The sequence below is a fragment of the Neodiprion pinetum genome, chromosome 6 (assembly GCF_021155775.2).
Source record: "Neodiprion pinetum isolate iyNeoPine1 chromosome 6, iyNeoPine1.2, whole genome shotgun sequence".
Classification (NCBI taxonomy): Eukaryota; Metazoa; Arthropoda; class Insecta; order Hymenoptera; family Diprionidae; genus Neodiprion; species Neodiprion pinetum.
In genome coordinates this window covers 3,562,073-3,578,596 of record NC_060237.1, presented here as the reverse complement: position 1 = coordinate 3,578,596, position 16,524 = coordinate 3,562,073, and the positions used below count along the sequence as shown (strand labels likewise).

Here is a 16,524-nt window from a genome sequence, read left to right as displayed (position 1 = left end):
AACGAGTCGTGAAAGCCCTTTATTAGATGCTGAACATATCCAGTTATTCCCCTCTTTGATACTAAAATGTACTGAATCTTACATACAGTTAAAATATCATACACGTTAAGATGAATTCAATGATTCAACATTCGATTATTTGTAACATTCTTATACTAATGCTGTAGAATCATAGTATGGTAGGTGAGGTAAGTGGCGTGTTGTAATACAAGTAAAATACAGGGATCAGATATTGATAGAAAACACAGTATTAATAATATTAATGCAAAATATATTTCGTTTTGTAAATACATTTGTACCGATATATCAGCTTGAACTACTGCTTTCTATGTTATTCAATTTTGCCTTTTTCATTGGTTTCCTGTGTTTCTGAATTTTTTTCATCAGTTTTTCCTCTTCTTCATCAGGGTCTTTCCCTTCCAAAATCAGCTTTTTTCTTTTATTTATTAACTTTTTTTCGTAAAAGTCAGTCTCATCAAGCTTTATTTCAGCTTCTCGTTTCGTCACAGATATTTGGGTAAAAATTGTCACAACTTCTTTATCTGCAATTGTAAATTGACAAAAAAAAATCCGATAATTAATTTTTGCTTAAGTAGATTATTCTGTCAATATTTACTATCAAATTTAATAATTTTGGTAACTCAATTTTCTTGAATCTACTTACCATCAATTTTGTACTCTGTCAGTTTCGTTCCAATAGTTTCTTCAATGGCATGGATTAATTTAATATCATTTGGTGTCACTATAGTAATAGCCATTCCACCTCTCCCAGCTCTCGCTGTTCTTCCCACTCTGTGAATATACTCTTTTGGAATATTGGGGACTGTATGATTGATTACTAATTCTACCGTTGGAATATCCAATCCTCTGGCAGCAACCTCAGTAGCAATAAGTATCCTTACATGGTTTGATTTGAATTTACTGAGGGCTGATAATCTTTCTCTTTGTTTTATCATTGCATGTAGAGCAACATTTGTAAAACCAACTTCGTTTAGGGTCATGCACAGTAGTTGACAATTCCTGCAAAAGAATTATAAATGTGTAATAAATTGTATAATTCAGGCATAGTATTACTTTTACATTGCATCGTTATTAAAGAGTTACCAAGTAGTTGAAGTATTTGAAATGCACACGTTTAGCTTACTCACTTGCAAGTATCTGTGAAAATCATAATAGATCCGTTTTTGTTATTGCTTCTAAACATTCTGATTACTTCAACCAAGTAAGCGTCTCGAGCTTCTTTTGGGCTCAGCACGTAATGCTGCTCTAATTGGTCAACCGTTGCTACACCAGATTCCTCCTTAGATTCCCACATGTAAACCTATGAAAGCACATTATGAAATTCTATTTTTGATTAATAATAATAAAAAATTAACTGGCAATAAGCGATAGAAAAATTCTCTGCATGTGTGAGAAAGTATAATATATTTTTACCTTGTTTGAAGAGACCTTCTGAACTTGATCCAAGGCATCAGTAATAGTAGCACTGAAGAGTAAGGACTGTTTTTGTTTGGGTAAAGCTTGAAATATTGTTTTAATCTGCTCATCAAATTGTCCGCTGAGTAAACGATCAGCTTCATCAAGCACCAGAAATTTAATTCTTTTTAAAGTAAATGTATCACAGCTTTCTAAATGGTCAGCCAAACGCCCAGGAGTAGCAACAACAATATGAGGATGCTTAGCTAACTCTTTTCCCTGAATCATCATATCCATTCCGCCAACAATGACTGATTTTTTCAAGTTTATAGCTTGACCAATCACTGAAAACTGATCTGCAATCTAAATAGAAATTCTGATATTAGCAGAACAGTTGTAAATATTGGATCACAAGCAAGAGTTTGTACGATATACACCTGAAACGCCAATTCCCTTGTTGGAGTAAGAATAAGAGCAAATATTCCATATGGATCTTCGCATAGCTTTTGTAGAATGGGTAAAGCAAAAGCCAAAGTTTTGCCACTTCCAGTTTTAGCGCAGCCGATACAATCTTCTCCAGCCAAAATTCGAGGAATACAGTTGGCTTGAATAGGAGTAGGCTTTTTCAATCCTAAGAATTGTCACGAAGATTAAATTATTTTTCACGCAGCTATTCGTACTGTGTATAAAAAAATTAATCTGACGTACCAATGGAATTACATTGTTTGACAATCCAGGAATTGAGCTTCAGATCGACGAACGAGTTTACTTTGTCAATCATTTTTGACGAGGTATCAATTTTCTAGGTTATATTTTTGTTCTCCACATTCACGCACCCGCATGCCTGCATGCTCTGCAGTTGAAAGTGATTAACGTCATGATATATAATTTTAATTTAGTTGCGCAGATTTTCTGAACGCAGGTTGGTTGGGTTACATTTAATGCTTCTGTTTCACCGCGAGAGGGCTGTACTAAAATTTTGGTGCATTCTGTGCACGTATCAAAGCGAATATTTGGTCAGAAATAACCAATGAAAACACTCGATATGACACAATGAATACACAAAGCGTTCATAAACCGATTCACCACCCAGATTAGTGTCATGGCGATAACGAAGAGATGTGCGAACAATGTAGTAAGTGAATAACGTTATTTTATGTGATACGACATCCCTGGAACCGTTACACAGTTAATTTTTCATGATCGGTTGTCGTAAACGATGAGCCGTTGCCTAGAAGAGGATTGCTGTGAATATCCAGCTTAGAATGTAGTACATTTCTTTGATAATTCATAGAATCGCTATTGTGCGTAATTAACCTTGAATTGATAAGATTGGGGAAGATAAAGTAAAAAAGAAATAATCAGTTTTAGCATGGTGTATTCTATACACATGTTAAATTGGTATAGCATATAATATGTTCTGACAATGCTCTACGAATATTCGTGAGATAATTTTTATGATAATACTCGATCAGTCAATTATAGCTTCACAAGTACGAAGTAAAAAAAATGGCTAGTGATTTATCAAGCGGTTGTACCGAAGTCATTGAAATATTGGACGAGAAAGAAGAGGGTGAAATATCATTGGAAGATGTAAGCTCCTCGGAAGAAGGCCAACTCAATGACAGGTGCAATTTGAGACGCAGAACAGCCGGGCAGTGTCCTATCTGTTTGTCCACAAAACAATGCGCCATTTGGTGCGTTGCGCCAACAAAAACAAACACCTTGAAAAGCTCGATGAAAAAAGGTGATTTAAAAAATGATTTCTTTCTCTTTATTATCACTTGAATGTTGATGGAAACGTCAACTTTCATTTGCTTTGCAATGAGTTTGACCGTTCACGAGTCGGTACTGAATGCGATTTTCCTAATTTATCATTGTTTTAATACAGTGGAAGTAAGGAAAATTACACTCAGTTCACACTGAGCACAGTGAATTAAATTTACTACGAATTCGAGGTATACTACTCTACTTGCATTCTCAAAAAAAAATTGTCCAGACTTGGAAGTATTAGAATCTGTTTTATTACAAGTCTAGGCTACCTTGAAAAAAAAAAATTATTGATGTGTTCCTATACCTAAAGGAATTGTTTTTCGGAGATAATTACTAGAATTCAGAAGTTTGAAATGAAAATGAAACAGTGAAAAGCACGTTTCCTAAGTTTGTAACTTCAATATTTTGTCTAACGTTCAAATCATCTCGTAAATATTTTCTGACTTCAATTCTACGAATGCCTTGAACGATCAAGCTCATAACTATTCCAGGATTAGAAAAATATTGAGCTCAGTATAAAGTGAATCATTGACCGAGTCATTTCAATAATGTCATTCTGGTAAAGAGTTTCCAAAGTAATAATTTGGTAATTTGATTTCTTTTGAAATCCCTGAGTAATACAAGTAATCTAATATTTGATCATTGAGCTACCTTTGATTATTACCGAAAGAACGGCGTAGTTACCTTTTGCATGCATAGTTGATGGTTTATATTTATTTATTCATTATATTTTTTTGTATTTATAATATCCGTGTTGCACTTTTCTAATCTGTAAGCAGAATATTTTTCCCCTTAAGATGCAGTACAAGAAAAAGAAAACTGTGACCACACCAAAGATTCTGGCTATTCTGGTTCCAAGCACTGCTCATCTACTTTACAAGAAAATAATAATGACCTCATACCAATCTCGAGTGATAGTGATATGGAGATTGTCGGTCTTGCTGACACTGTTAAACAAGTACTGACTATACCGCAAACAAAAACCACAAAGGTCCGAAAGCGTAGAAAAAAAAAACGGTCTCAAATCTCGTCCGTAACTGCTGAAAATGCCGCAGTAAATACTGCGACTAATCTAATGCCTGAATCTTCTGTTATACAAAAGCATGACTCACAAGTCTTAAAGGATAATCACTTGCCGAGGCTACATCGGAGAGAGTCAAATTCTCCACATAAACGTCCAGGATCTCCTTACAATAGGTCCAGAATTGCAAAATCACCCATGAGAAGGCATAGGTCACCCATCGGTAGAGGGAGATCACCTTTTATTAAATCAAGGTCACCATTAGGACATCCACGGTTACCTGTTTTGCGAAAATCACCTATTCGTAGGCCTCGATCTCCAGGTAGAAGATTATCGCCTCATTCACCTGTAAAATCACCCGTTAGAAGGCAGCTCAGGAGTTCTATGTCCCCGACGAATACTTATATTGACATGTACGGCAATGTCAACAAACTTTTGAAGAAGGTCAGGCATTTGAAGACAGTTGGCTCACTATCAGCGAATCGAAATGTAGATAAACTCAAGGAACACAGACCTTCTTTAAAGGACAAGTTGAATAACATGATTAAAGCTGATAATGGGAGTAGTGACTTTACAATGAAGTCAAATAGAGAGAGTAAATTTGTTGAAGATGACGACGATGAGGAAGACTTGGCACTTTTACGTAAAATGGCGTTGGAAACTAAACCAAAAAAAAATGAAAAGGTTCAAGAAGATACGGAACTTAAAGAAAGTACACAGCGGGAGATTAATAATATTGATGAAGATGTCGAGGATTTGGAATTACGCATGATTGCTCTTCGGTCAGCCGTGGTGAAGAAGCATCAAGACAGAATGCAACGCGGAGTAATGGTAGGTAAATCGAAAAAACGTCCACCCTCTGCTCGGACTAACACAGAAAGCCCATTCAGTCAGAGCTTCTTAGACAGTATTCCTATTCCTGATGAGGAAGAAAAAAAATTTGAAACGCCACCGGTTACACCTACTAGAGAGCTTAATGAGAATACTAATCCTGAAGACATGGAATTGGATTCCGAAGTAGAACTGGATAAAGAAAAAGAAGCAGAACCTTATTCACCTACTGATCGAATCTCGCAAAACATTCCCGTAGACACGGAGCTGCTTGGTATTCATCATTCAGATGTATCATTTATCACACCAACTAGTCAGATAACAGTTTCGGACAATTTAGATTTACAAGTTCTAGGAAGTGCGAAGATTAAAACACTAACAGGGGCATCTTATCTCCCACTGAACAAAATGTCTGAAAATAATGTTGATTCAAGTAAACATGTTCTTCCAAGTTCACAGTCTCCCACAAGTTCACCCTGTTTTCCAAATAATATGACTCAGATATTAGAAAATAATCATTGTCCACAGTTGGGTGATTATTTACCTACTACACCTTACTCTCCATCGGAGCCCATCACTACTCCTGATATATACTTGTCGCCCCAAGTTGATTCCCACTGTAATTCAGACCCCAATCACATACCTGATACTCCTTACTCACCAACAGATACTCCAGTGTGTGATTTTGAATTGAATACTACACCATTGTTTTCTAATGTTTCACATTTCCAAGAATCCGATATGAAAAAAAGCAAACGTAATAGAAGTGCGTTAATTCATATCAACCTAATTTCAACTTCATCACAGGATATTAGTAAAATATCAAACAGCAACATCACAGAAAATTTAGCATTGTCGCCAATAGATTGCCCTAAGAAAATGGTGGAGATAGAAAAAGAAAACATGTCACAAACCTCGTCAATGGATGCAGATATCGGATCTGCTTTTAATTCATTGCTGAATTCTCCTGAGGACACTATGATCGAGGTAGATGATTTGCCAGAGACAGATTTGGATGGAAGTCCGCTAGTCCCTATGCCTGCAGAGCTTAGAGATATAGAAATTCATATTCCTGATGCCATATCTCAAGAGATATTGAAACTTAGCCAAGAACCGTTGTATCTTCAAGGAGTTCCAGATGTTACGAAAGATGCTAATAAAATTCCAACTTTGGTAAACAAATCTCTAGTACCCGCATCAATTTTGAGGTCAAACAAAAATCTTCAGCAACCGTTGCCTCCTAAAAAAATTGATCCTCATCTTGAACCAGCTTTCAAGAGCGCAGAAATGCAACCTGTAGAGATTTCTACTGAATCAACTAATAGTAGTCGACTCTTTAAACCCATCAAACTTGCTCCTGTGATTAAAAAACCTCATCTCAACATGGTTAAACCATCTGCATTCAATTTTTCTGCCAATGATAATGCAACTCTAGAAGATCATGAGAATTCCGAAAATGATCAACCAGCACCGTCACAAAATAAACAAGCAATTCGGTCTTCAAGCAAAACGCGCATGTCAACTGATCAGGTGCAACAGTTAGAAACTCGTTCAATAATTGTGGAAACAATAGGAAAATTACCAGAATCTGTATCAGAATTCCAAACAACTGTTGCACAATACCAAGGACATAGTGATACGTTAAGAAATTCTAAGAAAGAATCAGCCAAAAAACGGAATGGGAGTACCGACGTAGAGAGGAAAAAAGAATCAAAAACAAGCAAGCCAGCTAGAACCAAATCGAAGCATACAAGTAAATCGTTGATGAACAATAAAAGTATAGGAACCAAACATACAGTAACAACCGTTGCAAATGCTATAGCGCCTGAAGAATCTATTAGTCCAGAAATTGTTTTGCGTTGCAAACAGCATTCAAAGTCTAATCGATCAGGAAAAATTCATAGTCCCAAAATCTCTGCGCAGAAAACTCGTAATTCAAGGAATAAGTCACAGAAACCCGTGGTACAAAAAAGTAGCAGAGAGAGCAACAGGCGAAGTAAGATTCAGTCTGTTTCAAACAGTAAGAATGAGAGGAGGAGTGATAAAAAATCTTTTAGGCTATCGAATGATTTGAAAACACCGTCTGCAGATAAACTAAATGATAAAGGAATGGAAATGAATCACCATTCGCTGACTGATAGAAGGAAGCCAGAAGAAACTAAGCAGGTGACGCAACCTGCTCCCATGTTTGTAGAACCTAAAGAGACTTTTATACCACAAACTCGTTCTGTAAGTATAGAAAAAGGCAATAATTACAGTAGTGCAAAGCATTCGAAAACAGAATTAGGTATTCACGAAAATACTTCGAATGATAGCATATCAGATACGGTAACTATCAATGCTAATGTACAAAAAATTAATGATGTAAATGAAACTATTGCAAATATTTCAAATACCTCAACCACCTGCCATACGGAAGGTAAACCTTCCGCATCTATTGCCAACATTCATAGTGAAGGTTCTGGAGATTCGATATTGGAAAACATGATGTGCCAAAAAGTTGAAGCAAATAAGCGGAGAAGAAGTAGCATCGATGAAGACGAAGAGGCGCTCAGAGCTATTCTTCTTGCCTCATTGGCAAAGCGGAGTAAGCCACCTGAACCTATGAATACAATTACAAAAACGACAGTTTTAGCGAATCTGTCGTACAGCTCACCAAACACAAGCACAGAGTCTGTCGAAGGTTTGCCAAATACTCTTGCCGCAAAGACTTCGGTATCTTTGGTTTATAACTCAAGCAGCGATTCTACACTGCCATTGTCAAGCCACACCTCATCGTTAAGTAATCCACCTGTGAAAAATTCAATTCCAGGACCATTGTCCGAAGTAGTAACATCTGATGCTGTGACAGCGAAGAGTATATTACCTGAAAATGTGACTCATGATCAATCAACACTCTCTACAGCTCTTTCAAGGAAAAGATCGATCTCAGCAAGTGGCAAAGGACCTCCAAAGAAAATTGCTAAAAAAACTCCGATATCTGCGAGCACTAAAGTTGTCAATAATGCTAAGAAGTATCAGAACACTTTGTTTCAAAAGAAATTGAACTTACAAAAGGCAGCAGTGATCACTAATGCCCACAAAACATTGAACCAAATAAGTTTACATGCTAATAAATTGGTGGATGGGAGTAGATCAAGGAGTATGATAACTAATCCATTATCAGAAACACAGAGATTTGTTATAAATCTTGCCTCGGACTCTGAAAGTGAAAATGAAACGGAATTACTAAATAAAGATCACCAAGAACTGGTGAATTCCAATAGATCTGAACAGAAACCAGCGTTATCTATTCCAATGTCGGAATTTGAGAGAAGCGTTGACTTATTTTTGAAAGATGTCAGAAAAAAGCAAGAAACTGCAGCAGCCGCCAATCCCAATTCGACGAAAACTGCTGTAACACAAAAGCCTGTCAGTCCAGCACCATCTACACATAGGAAATCACCTGTACTATCCGCAACTCCATTGGTGAGGAAACAACATCTTTCTTTGCAAATACCCATTCATAAAATAACAGTCTTTTATTTACAGGGACAGAAGTTCTCTCAGTAATTTACCGAAATTTTCTTGAACTCCGAACCGGGTAGAATAATAAAACAATTGTCCAATGCTTAGTTCAATAATTTTGTTATCCAACGACCTTCTCTATCAAGTGCTCTTTATGTATTATGTTAATCTTACAGGCTGTTCGTCATCTACCAATTTCACAACAGGAAGAGTACCGCCGTCTGAAGCAACAGATTTTAGAACGTGAAAAGATGAAGTTACACCGAGTGCTAGGAAATAACAGTTCACCGCTATCTCCGAGCAGTAAAAGTAGCGGTACTCCACCTGGTCCGCTGTCACCTGCCAGCCCAGTAGCATCTCCCATAACTTCAAGGCAAAATTATAATGCTCCTTTAAATTCTCAGTCACTAATGACCACAACTAGCAAAGATTATAAATTGTGGAATATTAGTGTTCAGAACAATTTGAAAACTACTATTTCTAGTGGTAAATCAAGAGCGACCTCTGTTGTTAGTAAAGCAGATGGTTCAACACCATCCATTTCAAATCTTAGCATTCAAATTCCAAATGAAACGACGAATGTTAAGATAGCCTCTAAAAAATCAACTGACTTGTACATTCCTGTGAGCACATCACAATCTAGGCTAGTAACAGCGGTAAAATCAACCAAAGATACAGTGAATACTGAAGACACCCACGATTCTACAGTTTTCATGAAAGGTCAGTCAAACTTAAAAAATGTTCATGTACAACTGCAACAAGGAAAGACTGGTAGAACAGTCAGCCTAGGAGGAGGTACAAACTTGAATACGAAATTAACTGTGTCCAATAATCAAGAACTTCAAGAAGTCAGCCCCCAGGAATTTACTCCAACCGAGATTTCTACGAATATTGAAAAGAATCAGACTGATATAACTGCCACCTCAAGATTTGCTTCCATTTCCCCTTCCATGGATTCCAGAAAAACCACAACGGCAATCGATGTCAGCGATAAACGTGATAGTTCAGTAGATTCTATGGCATCGACGTTAGTTATTTCCAGGGAGGGAGAGAATTCAAAGAATAGTACTTTGATAAATTCCTCGGCATCTACAGTTATTCTTTCAAGAAACGAAAACAGTGATAACTCCAAACTGGAATCTGGAAATCCCGAAAGTAATAATAAAAATTGTGGGGTTTCAAAATCATCTGTAAACGAACCAAAAAAATTAAGAAATAACAAAGATATCTGGGAAAAGATTAGAGGTGATGTTAAGAAGGAGCTGGACTCAATCTCCGTGTTACCATCTAGTGAACAGAAATCTTACTTGGCTAATGTAGAGCACAATTTAGTAAAGAAACGGTGAGCAACAAAGTGAAATTATCTAATTTATTGATTGTCATAATACTTTCGGCAAGTAGTTAAGACTCAGGGTAATAACTATCTGCGATTTTATTGTTATGAAATCCGTTAACTTTTGGTAATGAAGAGCAATCAGGAAGTATTTCTTAATACAGGTATGCTATTCTGGATGATTTATCAGACATATCTGGGAATTTGCGACAGCTTGAAATGGAAAGAGATGTACAAACACGTGCTGTATTGGAAGTGAAAAAACTTCAAGAACAACTCAAATTGGCAGAGGAGAGACTTCAGGCACAACGTGATCGAGTCAATAAAATGGTGCCCAACATCATTGTTGCTTATGAAAAGTTGAACAGCGGTAGAAGGGAGTGTGTGAAGATGACCAGAATCTGTCTTGGATTAGGATGTCTAGTTATTGGAGCTAACTATAAGTATGATTTCATTTCAGTATTAACAAGAGGGTTATAATATTTTTAGCTGATAACTAGTTTATGCTAAATAGGTAAAATCTAATCAATCAAATAATTTTATTTATTGCAGATGACTCTACATAATATTCATGTATTGCATATTCTTTTTTGCAACAGAAATCACTAGTCTGCACATATTTCAGGATACCAGCTGCAGGTGCGCAGCTGTTGAATAATCGGCTGAAACAAGTTGCTGGATGTACTCGCCAATTATCCAAAAAAAAAGCTTCTCTCAGTGTAGACAGAGGCGATGTTCCAAGCCAAGTTCATCCTCAGAGTTCAACAAACAGTATTGACCACTGTCTGGATAGTCCTGCGATTCAATCGCCGCAGAGTATCTCTCAGGGAAGTAGTAAAGAGAAAGATGATGAATCTGTAATCACTATTAGTGTCGCATTAACGGAAGATCACTCAAATTCTAATCCGGAACCTACGGCGGCAGAGGAGGCAGAACAAACTGGTGTATCAGAAACAAAAACGCTAAAACTCCAGGACAGCACAACAGCGGTATTTTTGCCAGGCAGTGTTTGCGAAAATTTACCACAGTCAACCAGCACCCCGAATCCTTCTGGAGAAAGTTATGATGTCACTAAGTATTTAACAGATTGTGAAACTACCATGTCAAAATTCGTTTTGGATGGTCCAAAAGTTGAACTTATTGGTCAAAAGGACAGTCTGGAACAGCGAAAACTTCTTCAACCCTATAAATCTGTTCTTACCCACCTAAAAGTGCCGAGGTGGGTTGACTTCAGTAGATTACGCTATCTGCATGCAATGTTCTCAACAATAGATGTTTATTGACGACTCATAAAAAATAAAACTCAGGGGTTCTGGTCTTTCGCATTCTTATAAAATTTATACTTGGACCAATTACAAATCATACGAATTGTTGCGGCATATTAATAATGTCGTTTTTTCGATACTCGTTTAAGATACTAAGCAACTTCTTCTCTATTCCATAAACATCCAGGACGACCGACCCCAGTGGTATTCTATGCCCTTACGAGCTCATGGGGACCTGCAGAGATGAAGGATGCCAGTTTATGCATCAATCTGCCAGAAATGGCTAGTAGCTCTCTGCATCTAACTGAAATGCACTCGCCAGAAATTATACGTAAGGTGGTTCTAGACACGCACACGCAAGCACGCAACAGTCACACATATATTGGCACGCGCATATTTCGTGCGAAGTTTTGTCGTTACGACGAAGTTTCAGTTTTTGAACTTCACGCCCAAACTTCGCGAAGAATAATAATTTCTAATTCATTTGTTGTCAAGTATATATGATAAAAATGCAAATAACCGTAAATACTGAAATTTCGGGTCGATTTTCAGCATATTACTTTTTCATAACACTGTAGTTCGAGTTATATATTGTACCATAAGCTTTAACATCGGAGTATTGTTCAAGGTTTTTAAAATTTTGTTTATTTATACTACATCTGTAAAATCGTACGTCTTAGTAGAACCCTTTAATGCAATTATCGATATTTACTTCTGCTTTAATGAGTTGGTCATCCTAAATTACAGGTAATGTTCCGTCGGAGGTGCAGTATGCCGCGGCAGAGTCCATCCCATTGGTTGCTGCGGCGACACCTCGAGATGGTAAGTTGTCTTCATAACTGAAGGACCTTTACAAAAGAAATTAAAATTCTTATTTGTACTTCTTACGATATGCATTGTTACTTTTTAATTAAATCTTGTTACTGTATTATTTTAATTTTTATCAACGACAGTAGTATGAGAGTGTTCAATACGTAATTTTTTTTTTTTTTGTACAAATTGTAAAAGAAGATTTGAAAAAAAAGAAAACCAAACGAAAGTGTAGTATAACTTCCAAGTGGTTGATGTTATATATGTGTATAAAATTCAAAATAATTTACTATGGCTCAAAACTTGAGTTTTCAAGACACCGCAAGAAGTAAAGGAGTCGAAGAAAATCAAGAAACTCTTCTTTTATATTCTATTTATATATAAATATTAACCCTTATGTACCTGTAAAATAAAATTAATATTTTTTGGCACAAAACGTTTACTTTATTCAGTGTGTTATATTAAGAGTAGTATATTATAAATAATTTTAAATGATGCTCATCTACAATAACCGTCTAAAACGAAATTCAAGCGGCAATCTTTCCAGTTACCTTAACTTCGCATCGACGGTATGACTGTAAAAACAGGAGGATGGGAACACATTTCTTTTCAATAAATTTTCTGAATTACTTGGTTCTGTGTTAAAAAAAAAGTTTACTTGACAGATGTTGAGTACATTAATCAGATATGATTCAATCTCCATAACTATGCCCGGGAAAGTTTCCCTGACTGTTGCCTTTTGACCATGGCATTCGGCCAGCTTCTCGAGCTTCGTCCCACTTGCGAACCCAGTCAAGTGGACATATCGAAGTGAAAACATCTTTGAACCATTGACATGCTACTTTTCCTTCACCAAGGATATTTTCACATCGATAGAAGTCTGTGTACATGACGAAGCATCTCAATGTCTGATTGGTTTGCTGGAATCTAATTTAAATTTGTTAATTTAAAAGTAAGGTAATTTAAAAGTTTGTGTAGATATATTATTCGGAAATGGTACAGCGATCTACCTTGGATCCAGCCCTGGGGTTCTTGTTTTAGTATACCTTCCATTACCATCTCTTCCAGCACAAATTTCATCTAGTTCCTCCTCAGTTAGGTCATTACGATTAATTTTTTTTTTGCTTTCCTTTTTATCAGCTACCTCAATCAGACCTAAACTTATTTTATTTTCGGAAAAATGTTTAGGGACCTGTTCCAGAGGAGGATTTTCATCTCTTTTACTATCAGGATTGCTGTCTATTTTTGGAGAGCTGACTGGCTCATATGGATCACTCGTGACGTTTACTAGTTTCGATAAATCTACTTCCGGCTGAGTTGGCTCTTGCGCAACTTGTGTCAGTATTTCAGGTGGAGAATCAGTCAATGCTGTTGCACTCTCATTCGCATTCTTCGATATGCCTTGATCAGTTTTCACAGATTTATGTCTTTGCGTGATGTGAGAAGGGTACTTCTTTGGCACTGTCTGCTGATCAGGCTCAGTTGCATTTTGCGTATTAGTGTCATCACCTTTGTTTGGCTCAGACATAATAGTGACTAACTATGCCGTAAATATTCTTGAGCAGCTACAACTGACTATTACTGAATATATAATAGAAGTAATTTATACATACATTAAAACAAAAACTTTTGCTGTGAAGGGAACTGATTATCACAAAAACATTTAAACAAGCTACCATCGTTGATACCATGGATAGTGTGTCAAGATGCAAATTCCTTTTGAAAAGCTAAGCCTAAACAACAAAAGTATTTTCAACTAATTCAGTCCGTATCATAATCCTCAAATGCTAGTTCTAAAAATTCCTCAATCAACATGCCTTTCAGAACAGTTGCATTTAAATTCAACATTTATTGCAAAACGTATTTTCAGGTTGAACGTGGCATTTCCAAGAAAATTTATTATAAACGAATAAGCATGCATAAAGACTACATGGAACGTGATTCAATAAACAAACAGACGTATCGTGACGTAGAATTGTAACGTATCGAATGGCTGCGCGCCTCATTGCCGTGTTGGCGAGTATATTTACGTGGCACGGGATGAGCGGATATTTTGCATTTTTAACAGTGATCAAGTAATACTTGGTCAACTATTCATCACCAGGATGATTGCCCTAGAAGCATTAATTGGATATTTCGCTCTTCTCGCCGTGTGTTTTCTTATTTTGGTAGGTGTTGACAGTTTGGTTAAGGTTATGTTGATTTCGGCAAAGAATAGCTGATTCGAAATCAAGTATTTTTCTACCTGTTGCCTGTTTTGTTTTATCCACTTTTTATTTGTTTTCAATATTTTTATCGTATTTTTAAAATTTGATTGTTCATTCCTGAAGACTATTCACATCATTTTTGGACTGTCCGTTAATTGCAACATTTATTTGTATTTACTGTAAAAGATAACTTATCACAGCTGGCAATGCACGTGTGAAGAAATTATGCTTCACTATAAATGGAACGGAAATTTATCATCTAGCCATTGTATCTATCTTATTCATTTTTCAGTTCTGTGTGGTGCTTTATGCAACAACAAAGCCTTATCCCAAAGTGTGGCGTCACAAGGATGAGAATTACTTTTACAACTTTCATACGGGAGAAAGAGAAATGTTTCCATCTCTTTCTGATGATTGGAGCGTACATCTCAGCATTATAGTACCTGCATACAATGAAGAAGAGAGATGTGAGCTTGTGAAATGTATACAGCAAAATTTAAGAACCTTATCCCAAATGCTCCTGATATTCTATTTTTCAGTGCTACCTATGCTGGATGAATGTATTGAGTATCTCGAGCGCCGCAAAAGATTTGGATTTACTTACGAAATAATTGTAGTCAGCGATGGGAGTACAGATGGAACAGTCACGGCTGCTCAGAATTATAGCTGTAAATATGATACTGTTCGAGTCCTGAGCTTGGTCAAAAACAGAGGAAAGGGTGGGGCTATACGATTGGTTAGTTTGTTGAAAAATCCTTATTACAGTTTCTTTTCAAAAAGTCATAAAGAATGTCAAAATATTTGTTAATTAGCAATAACAGCTTCTTTTCTGATTTAGGGCTTACAAAGCGCCAGAGGTAGCGTACTTCTCTTTGCCGATGCTGATGGAGCTACCAAGTTTAGTGATATTGAAAAACTGGAAGCTAGTTTACAACAAATCTTGGGCTGTAAGTGTGACCTTGGTATTCAGTCAGTGCAAGTTTTAATTCAATATTCATGGTGTTTCTCTTATCTTAGGTGACTACACAAAGGAGCCTGAAAAGGTAGCATCGTCCGATGCTGTGGTATGTGGTTCGAGAGCACACTTAGAGAAGGAAGAGACTGCAAAACGCTCCATATTCCGAATATTCCTAATGCATGGTTTTCACTTTCTAGTCTGGCTACTATGTGTCAGAGGTATTAGAGACACTCAATGTGGGTTTAAGCTTCTGACCCGCAAAACCGCAAGAACGTTGTTTAATGCATTGCATGTAGAACAGTGGGCTTTTGACGTGGAAATGTTGTACATTGCACAAACTTTAGGTTTGCCTATAACAGAGATCGCTGTGACTTGGACAGAAATTGACGGATCTAAGGTAGTTCCTATATGGAGTTGGCTGCAGATGGGTCGTGACTTGGGATTAATTTGGTTGAAGTATAGAATCGGAGCTTGGAAAATAGCCAAAGTTAAGAGCGATTGATCATTTGATGGATTCCGATGGTACAAAAACTATCACCGTATCATTCGTAACCAATGATTATATTCTGCAGTATAGACAAGTGGATGGTACTAGTGAAAATTTACATAAATTCAACTGCTGGTCTGTGGTACATATACATGAAAAGGAGAAGAGAATCATTCAAAAAACTAGTTCTGAAGTTTGAGGTAATTGCCTATGCAAAATGCTTTATACTTTCAACGTTCCTGAATAGTAGGTTATTATTATACTGTGACACAGATTATTGAAATGTGTGGACGCACGAGAGAAAAATTAAAACTGTGATTGAACAGTTTGTTTTTTAAAGATAGCAATATTTAAACTTATGAAATAATTTTGCTTTACAAAACTTGACAGCCTGGTGAACGATTGTAAGTGATTGGTTTTCAACTTTTCTATAACTGAGATATAAATTGAAGATGACGAGAGTTTAAGAACTGAAAGCATCGAATCATTAAGCAACCTATTGAAGCGTTGTCTCTTTTGTTAAATTGAATATTCAAATAAATCGTTTGATGTATACGTATACTCTTATTATATCTGAATAGTTGAACCTGAAATTTATAATTAGCCGTCGACTCAAGTAATTACTACCATATCCACACAACTATATCAACCCATTTTATACCATTATTTGACTATAAAATCAGATATAGAAAACAGAAGTTGAAATGTTCTGTGTTATTGCAATAACCCAAGTACCATGGAATATTAAACGTTTTTATTATCTGTATTTAAGTTGTAACGTCCGTGATGTATGCACAGTTCAAACTTTCAAAACGCCTAATGTAGCCGTCAACGGCAACTCGCGAAACAACGACGAAAATATGGTTGCTCTGGAGCGCCACGCGGAGTTAATCGCTTCACTCGCGTTCGAGCAGCC

The 16,524-nt window shown here is 36.6% G+C and overlaps 4 protein-coding genes across 9 annotated transcripts; 2 read left to right on the top strand and 2 right to left on the bottom strand.

Moving 5' to 3' along the window:
* Positions 1 to 254: 254 nt before the first annotated feature.
* Positions 255 to 3,953, bottom strand: Dbp45A (putative ATP-dependent RNA helicase Dbp45A). 2 transcript variants are annotated; one of them, XM_046633403.2, is made up of 7 exons: positions 3,874 to 3,953; positions 2,125 to 2,269; positions 1,854 to 2,047; positions 1,435 to 1,779; positions 1,149 to 1,321; positions 665 to 1,020; positions 255 to 542 (listed from the first exon to the last, which is right to left on the bottom strand). In XM_046633403.2, exons 2-7 carry the CDS (start codon positions 2,195 to 2,197, stop codon positions 307 to 309), a joined length of 1,377 nt encoding a protein of 458 aa, XP_046489359.1. In that variant the 5' UTR covers positions 2,198 to 2,269; positions 3,874 to 3,953; the 3' UTR covers positions 255 to 306. The 2 variants fall into 2 exon arrangements, with proteins under 2 accessions (XP_046489359.1, XP_046489358.1); XM_046633402.2 differs by lacking the exon at positions 3,874 to 3,953 and having other exon boundaries at positions 2,125 to 2,290.
* Positions 2,509 to 12,392, top strand: LOC124222435 (uncharacterized). Of its 4 annotated transcripts, XM_046633393.2 has the most exons (8): positions 2,521 to 2,551; positions 2,892 to 3,163; positions 3,987 to 8,509; positions 8,725 to 9,890; positions 10,046 to 10,324; positions 10,507 to 11,100; positions 11,334 to 11,428; positions 11,894 to 12,392. In XM_046633393.2, the coding sequence occupies exons 2-8, from the start codon at positions 2,926 to 2,928 to the stop codon at positions 11,983 to 11,985; spliced, it is 6,987 nt and encodes a 2,328-aa protein (XP_046489349.1). In that variant the 5' UTR covers positions 2,521 to 2,551; positions 2,892 to 2,925; the 3' UTR covers positions 11,986 to 12,392. The 4 variants fall into 4 exon arrangements, with proteins under 4 accessions (XP_046489350.1, XP_046489351.1, XP_046489352.1 ...); XM_046633394.2 differs by having other exon boundaries at positions 2,509 to 3,163; positions 11,334 to 11,477; XM_046633395.2 differs by having other exon boundaries at positions 2,509 to 3,163; positions 11,334 to 11,482.
* Positions 11,722 to 13,961, bottom strand: LOC124222440 (uncharacterized). Its single transcript, XM_046633411.2, has 2 exons — positions 12,967 to 13,961; positions 11,722 to 12,883 (listed from the first exon to the last, which is right to left on the bottom strand). The coding sequence occupies exons 1-2, from the start codon at positions 13,482 to 13,484 to the stop codon at positions 12,649 to 12,651; spliced, it is 753 nt and encodes a 250-aa protein (XP_046489367.1). The 5' UTR covers positions 13,485 to 13,961; the 3' UTR covers positions 11,722 to 12,648.
* wol (Dolichyl-phosphate beta-glucosyltransferase wollknaeuel) lies at positions 13,852 to 16,306 on the top strand. 2 transcript variants are annotated; one of them, XM_046633405.2, is made up of 6 exons: positions 13,852 to 14,124; positions 14,456 to 14,630; positions 14,703 to 14,899; positions 15,002 to 15,110; positions 15,181 to 15,227; positions 15,319 to 15,510. In XM_046633405.2, the coding sequence occupies exons 1-6, from the start codon at positions 14,062 to 14,064 to the stop codon at positions 15,373 to 15,375; spliced, it is 648 nt and encodes a 215-aa protein (XP_046489361.1). In that variant the 5' UTR covers positions 13,852 to 14,061; the 3' UTR covers positions 15,376 to 15,510. The 2 variants fall into 2 exon arrangements, with proteins under 2 accessions (XP_046489361.1, XP_046489360.1); XM_046633404.2 differs by having other exon boundaries at positions 13,861 to 14,124; positions 15,181 to 16,306.
* The last annotated feature ends 218 nt before the right edge of the window (positions 16,307 to 16,524 follow it).